The sequence below is a fragment of the Phaenicophaeus curvirostris genome, chromosome 17, assembly GCF_032191515.1.
Source record: "Phaenicophaeus curvirostris isolate KB17595 chromosome 17, BPBGC_Pcur_1.0, whole genome shotgun sequence".
In the NCBI taxonomy this organism is placed as follows: domain Eukaryota; kingdom Metazoa; phylum Chordata; class Aves; order Cuculiformes; family Cuculidae; genus Phaenicophaeus; species Phaenicophaeus curvirostris.
In genome coordinates, this window is record NC_091408.1 from 8,398,776 (window position 1) to 8,405,741 (window position 6,966).

At 51.9% G+C, this 6,966-nt stretch overlaps 1 protein-coding gene across 1 annotated transcript; it reads left to right on the forward strand.

Annotated features, from left to right (window-relative positions):
• The first annotated feature begins 503 nt into the window (after positions 1-503).
• On the forward strand, positions 504-6,030 carry LOC138727969 (immunoglobulin lambda-1 light chain-like). Its single transcript, XM_069870876.1, has 4 exons — positions 504-684; positions 824-1,111; positions 3,881-3,922; positions 5,542-6,030. Exons 1-4 carry the CDS (start codon positions 519-521, stop codon positions 5,859-5,861), a joined length of 816 nt encoding a protein of 271 aa, XP_069726977.1. The 5' UTR covers positions 504-518; the 3' UTR covers positions 5,862-6,030.
• The last annotated feature ends 936 nt before the right edge of the window (positions 6,031-6,966 follow it).

Here is a 6,966-nt window from a genome sequence, read left to right on the forward strand (position 1 = left end):
CGCTTGAGCACATCGCTGGCTCCCGCGCATTGTAGCGTCCTCCTGCCCCCCAAAGGCCTTTTCTGCCGCAGGGGTTGCCTCCAGGGACAAGGTGCTGTGCGGCTGTTCTGCGAGAAGGGGTGAAGGCAGCCCGGCAGGGCCTCAGGTCTATTGGGGAAGGGCAGGAAGGGCCAAGCCCTGCGTGAGGCCTGGGATGCTCGTAGGAGGGGAAGATGCTGAAAGTGGGTTGGGAGTTAATGGGAGTTGGTGTCATCCCAGCCTTCCCACTAGGAGCTGTGAGCACCCCCTGCTCCCCCAGCCCCAGGGCCAGCTCTCCTGCACGCTTTGGCCCTGCAGCTGCTCGGGGTGAGCTGGGCAATGGGTGTGTGTTCTGGTGGATCTTGGGCATTGAGCTGGGACGTGTCTCTGTGTCTCTGCCCCGTGCCCAGGGACAAGCACTGCTGCGTCTGGGGTGGTGGGGCAGGGCGGGGAGCAGGAAGAGAGGTGGGGAGAGAAGCGCGGGCAGAATTCGACCATGAATGCGGAGGTCAGATTTGCATGGGGAGGCCGTGCCTTTGGTGGACAGGGGCTTAAAAGGCAGTTCGGACCCACAGCACAACCCCATCGGCGTGGGGACGCAGAGCTGGTGGGAGTGCACCATGGCCTGGGCCCCTCTCCTCCTCGCGGTGCTCGCCCACAGCTCAGGTGCCGTGACTAGACTCGCTGCGCACAGCCTGGGCCTTTGGGCACAGGGGTCTCATCCAGATCTCGCTGCCCGTGGAGGCCTGTGCTCGTGGGACACTGACTGACCCCTTCTTCTCATTTCTCTCCTCTCCCTCTCCAGGTTCCCTGGTCCAGGCAGCGCTGACTCAGCCGTCCTCGGTGTCAGCGAAGCTGGGAGAAACCGTCCAGATCACCTGCTCCGGTGGTGGCAGCTACAGCTATGGCTGGTTCCAGCAGAAGGTTCCTGGCACGGCCCCTGTCACTGTGATCTACTACAATGACAGGAGACCCTCGGGCATCCCTTTGCGATTCTCCGGATCCAAGTCTGGCTCCACGGGCATGTTAACCATCACTGGGGTCCAAGCCGCCGACGAGGCTTTCTATTACTGTGGCAGCTATGACAGCAGCAACGGTATTCCTGCCACGGTGACACAAAGCAATGGGGAAGTGAGATAAAAACCTCCCACCATCACAAGGGCCCCATTAGGCATCTCTGTTTTCCTCACCGTGGCCCTGCCTAGTGCTGCAGGTGGCTGAGCACAGTGTCCCAGGTCGGTTGGCCCTTAGAGCCCCAGATCTGTGTCCGTCCCATCGTTTAGGAATGGGATGACCTCCAGCAGTCCTGTCCCTGCCACACACTGCAGGTCTGAGGTCCCCTGAGCTTCCTAGCTGGCACTCAGGGCCCTGCCAGATGCCTCCCTGCCCCTGTAGAATCACAGAATGGTTTGGATTGGACCGTAAAGCTCATTCAGATCCAAACCCCTACCATGGGAAGGAATACTTCCACTGGACCAGATTGCTCAAAGGCCCATCCAACCTGGCCTTGAACACCTCCAGGGATAGGGCAGCCACCACTTCTCTGGGCAACCTGGGCCAGGGCATCTCCACCCTCACAGTAAAATATTTCTTCCTAACATCTAATCTAGATCTCTCTTTTCCGCTTAAAACTATAACCTCTCATCATTTCACTTCACCCCCTGGTAAAGAGCCCTTCCACAGCTTTCCTGTAGTCCTTTTCAGTACTGGAAGGCTATAAGGTCTCCCTGGAGCCTTCTCTTCTCCAGGCTGAACTACCCCAGTTCTTTCAGCCTGTCCTCATATGGGATCCTCTTAATGGCCTCCTCTGGACTTGCTCCAACAGATCTGTGTCCTTCTTGCGCTGAGGACTGCAGAACTGAATGCAGGACTCCAGGTGAGGTCTCATGAGAGCAGAGTAGAGGGGCAGAATCATCTCCCCCAACCTTGGTCATACTTATTCTGATGCAACCCTGGATACGGTTGGCTTTCTGGGCTGCAAGCACACATGGCTGAGTCATGTTTTGATTCTCATCCACCAGCACCCCTAAGTCCTTCTTTTTGGAGTTGCTCTCAATCCATTCTCTGCCCAACCTGAAATTGTGCTTTAGATTGCTCTGACCCAGGTGCAAGATCTTGCACTTCGCGTTGTTGAACTTCTTGATGTTTGCGCAGACCCACCTCTCCCACCTGTCCAGGTCTCTTTGGATGGCATTCCTTCCCTCCAGTGTGTCAACCACACCGCACAGCTTGGTGTCATCAGCAAACTTGCTGAGGGTGCACTCTATTAAACAACACTGGTCTCAATACTGACCCTTCTGGAACACCAGCAGCTGGGACACAGCAGTTGTGCACATTCTTTCCAGTGCCCACCTGGGACCAGCACTCCTTCACCTGCCCCTGCTCCCACTGAGCACACCCCTTGTACACCCAAACACTGCATCAGTCCTCCTCCATGCCTCCCTCCAAAAGGAAGAGCTGGACTTCTGAGCTGAGCATTGTCCCCCTTAACTGTCCTTCCTTAAAATGGAACCAAAAACCGCATTGAAATCTGAGGAATGGTCTGAAACTGGATGTCCACAATAGGTGGCATCAGCTTCAGTTAAGTGCTTTGCAAAGAAAATTTCACTGATCTTTTTTTTAATAGTTTCAGCCTTTGTACCAATGCATAAGCCTACCTAGAGGCAAACCAAACCTCTCAAACTGAAAGTGCTTCAAACCACAAAATCTTCGAAGCATCATTTTCTAGTGGCTCAGGAAGTTCATTGCCTGTTTCTATAACCACTTGCACAAACCACAGCATTTGCCTATTTCGGAGTTCCAGTTAAGTTGGTGTTGTGGAAAGTCAGCACTCCAAGAACTTGTTTGCTCTGAGCTGAGCACCTCCTGTGCCCTGTGAGATTGTCACCACACTGGGAAAACACTTTGCAAAGCAGCAGCCAAGCCTTCCCTGGGGAATGTGAGGTTGATCAGCCTCAGCTGAAACTCATCCTGGTCCACTTCTGCTTTGGCTATTGCAGCTGTGTCTAGGCATCTGCATCCCTTGCATGCTTTTATCTCACCTCATCATTTCTACCAACAGCCTCTGATGCTTTTTCTCGAGTCTGCTGGCCCTTGGCAGAAGCTCTGAGGAGCCCTTACCTGTGGGCTGCAGCTCCAAGAGGATATGATAGCAGAAGCTAGTAAAGCACTACCAGGAGCAGCAGCCCAGGGGGATGCAAAATGGGAAGGGGTGGCTCTGCAGGAAGCTGAGTTCCTGGGTGGGTAGGAGATACTGCTGCCAGGGTGCTTGGGGCAGCTACTGTGCTCCCTGGAGCAGCCAACAACGCAGTCACAGCTCTGGAGTGCCTGCCTGATGCAGTCCGTGCAGGACGGTGGGACCAAGGCCACTCATTTTCCTGTGGTGCTTCCAGCAAGGACACACAGTTGTTCCCATATGGCTGTTCTGCTGCTTCTGCCTCACCACATCCACCAGGGCACGTCCAGAGCCACGCATCCAGCCTGCTGTGTCCATCAGGGCGCATCCATCCCAGTGACTTCATCCTGTCATATCCATTGATGGACGCCTTCATCCCATTGCCTTCATCCTGCTGTGTCCATTGGGGCGCCTTCATCCTGCTGTCTCCATTGGAACACCTCCATCCCATTGCCTTCATCCTGCTGTGTCCATTGGGGCGCCTTCATCCTGCTGTCTCCATTGGAACACCTCCATCCCATAGCCTTCATCCTGCTGTATCCATTGAGGGACACCTTCATCCCATTGCCTTCATCCTGCTGTGTGCATTGGGGCACCTTCATCTCATCACCTTCATCCTGCCACATCCCTGGAGCCCAGGAATGCTCCTACCATGGAGCAGTAGGTTTTTGCAGAGCCCTGTACCACTGTGTGGTATATTTGGGGCCGGGACCATGGTGAACGTCCTAGGTGAGTCGCCGACCTCTCGGTCATTCCTTCCCCATCGTGAAATTTTGACATCTTGTCGATTTTTGATAATTTGGGGTTTTTTTTGTTGGACTTGGTGCTGGGCTGGGGTCTTTGGCCAGTTCGGGAATGGGCACTAGGCGTGGCGTTTCAGGCTATGTCTTGTCCGTGTGGACTTGGATCGTTCGGGTGCACGTCATGGAGAATTGGAAGGGGGGAATTTTCTCAATGGAAAGATCTTAAAATTTGGCCAGGGCATGTTTCTGTTGTCCCAGGGAGCCTGTTTCAGAAACTCAGGTTTAAGTCTCTAAGAAAGTCAATTTTTGTCTTTCTTAAACAAATTGGTCTTTGGTCTAAGGTCTAAGTCTTCAACTCTTAGTCCTGAGGACTATGTCTATGACCCACAATGAGGAGTAGGGGCTTCTCTGTGGGGTCCTGTAGGGTGCGGACACTGCGAATTGGCAGCCTGTCACATCCAACTTGGTGTTAAAATGGCATGTTCCTGTGATCTTAACCAAACATTTTCAGGGGGATCTTAAAGAGTCCATCGTCCAGGTAAGCCGTGTCAAAATTGTGTTGAAAATGCTGCCAGGAACATCATTTGTCTGTCCTTGTCAGTAACTTCTACTAAAATTTAGCCAAAAATCCCAATCCTAATCAAATTACATGGGGTGTGAGATTGAGAAAAATGTAATTTGCCAATATCCTCAGTAGAAAGTTTTTAATGTCAGAGTTCTCCTGTTTTTCAAATAGAGATAGAGAGAGAGATAGGCATACAGAGACCGTGAACGTTTGAGGAGGCAGCAGAACCACCTTGGAAAGACCAAACATTTTTTCTTTGTGTTTCTTCGGGTGATTCTTAGTTCTACTTTTAGAGACAAGTCAGAAAGTGTCTGAAAGCAGAACTGGGCAGAAAACAAGATTGTTGGTCTTTGAGATTTTAATTTTTTTTAAAAATTGCCTTGCAAAAGGAAAGTAATCAGCTTATGGCAACTAACCAGACAATTTAAGTTATCTGTATAATATATATGAAAATATCTAATGTATATAACATATGTATTTTTATATGTGAAAAACTTATAAAGACATAAATATGTAAATTATATCAAGGATACAGAATTATACTTTATTTATATAACAATATATAATACACATAGATGTAGTATACATATCTATGTGTATTTATATATGTGTATATATACATATATATTTTATATATGTAATATATAATACATATATATGATATATATATATTTATATATCATATATATTATACACATATAGGATGTGTATTAGGCATATAGAGAGATACCTGTCATATCATGTGTATATGCACATATATATACTTAATGTGTATATATATATAGCATATATACAAGTATATGTGGGATGTATATATTTCTGTATGTTTTACACACACACATTTATATGTGTGCACATTATATATGTATAAAAATAAGTAGAGAGAGATGTATCCCAAATCTACACTCTACACACTCTGGAGTTATAAATTACAAAGTCTTAGTGCAGGAAGCGTGGGGTTTGTGAGCAGCGCTAGGCAGGGCAGGGGCTGTGGGCACAGCACCCCCCCATCACCCCGCACTGCTCTCTCCTCCTCGCAGGTCAGCCCGTGCGATCTCCCACCGTCCTGCTCTTCCCACCATCTTCTGAGGAGATAGAGAAGCAGGGCAGCGCCACCTTGGTGTGCCTGGTGGAAAACTTCTACCCTAGCTCAGTGGGGGTGACCTGGAAGGTTGATGGCGTGGCCATGAACAATGGCGTGGTGACCAGCCAGGCCCAGCGGCAGAGTAACAACCAGTTCCTGGCCAGCAGCTACATGACGTTGAGTGCCTCCGACTGGAATAAACATGAAGACTACTCGTGCGAGGTGAAGCACGAGGCTGGAAATGTGATCAAGAGCCTGAAGAGATCCCAGTGCTAACTCCCTTGGGACCTCACCACCCCTAGTGGTCCTTCATCCCTTCCTCTTCCCCCGCTGCTGGGAGCAGTGTCTCCCCCCTTGCCGCAGATGTCTCTCCCCACATCGCCCTGTCCCCTGCTCCTGTCCCTCTGCCCTGAGCGTCACATGAATAAACACTGACACTGAACTAGCGTTGGCTCAGCATCCCTGTCTCTGTGTCTTTCCAACGTACCCACTCCCCTCCCAGCTGCCAACATTGCCCGGGTCCAGAGGAGGGTGGGGTGGGAACGAGCATGTGCACACACACACATACACAGATACATACACACACACACACGTATTGCTGGGGGTGCCCAGGGCTCTCTGCAGCTCTTGCCCACCCTTGGGGACCCCGCTGAACACCCACAGCACTGCTAACACCAGAGGATGAGCAGCTTGGGGCATCAGCCTGGTCTAAGCTCCCGTGCCAGCAGAAGCACGTGGCCCTGGCTGTGCTGGCCCTGGTTGTGCTGGCCCTGTCCCTCGCCCACTGCTGGCCTCGGGGCACCAGGTCCATGGCAGGAACATGTGGCTTGTGGTGGAGCCATGGCCAGCCGTGTTCCTTTGCAGTCCAGCCCCATCTCTGTCCCCTTTTCCTTGGTCACTCCTATGTTCCCCAGGATGGAGGGTGGGGTGGTGCCAGTGTAACACATACACCACTCTGTCCCTTGCACCCTGTGCCACAGCAGCCTGACCCCCTGCGTGCCATGTGTCCTGTCCCCAGCACGGCTCTATGGAAAGTTCCCTGTAGGTCCGCATGTCCAGCGACTCACAGCTGCACCGAGAGCACCAGTCCTCAGCTGCAGGTACCCCAGCAGATCTGCCAGGACCCACCCTGGAGATGTGAGCTGGGAGCTCTTGGCCACGCAGTGTGTGCTTCTCGGGGAGATGCCTCCTTCCCCCAGCCCAAAGACTCTTGGTGATGGAAGGAACGGCCTCAGCACTTCCCCCTCCCTGGACTGTGCTGGTGCCAGTGGCGTGTCTGGCCTCACCAGGCTCTAGGTTGCCACGTGTCCCAGCAGGAACCTCTTGTGGGCATCTCTCAGGGCACTTCAAGGATAACCTATGCCCTGAGACACACCCCACC

Excerpts from the sequence above, each read along its gene's own strand:
- LOC138727969 (XM_069870876.1), top strand. The coding sequence starts at position 519 with ATGCGGAGGTCAGATTTGCATGGGGAGGCCGTGCCTTTGGTGGACAGG. Across the intron at positions 685-823 it reads GGTGCTCGCCCACAGCTCAG|GTTCCCTGGTCCAGGCAGCG; the intron begins GTGCCGTGACTA and ends CTCCCTCTCCAG. Across the intron at positions 1,112-3,880 it reads TGGCAGCTATGACAGCAGCA|TGTGTGGTATATTTGGGGCC; the intron begins ACGGTATTCCTG and ends GCCCTGTACCAC.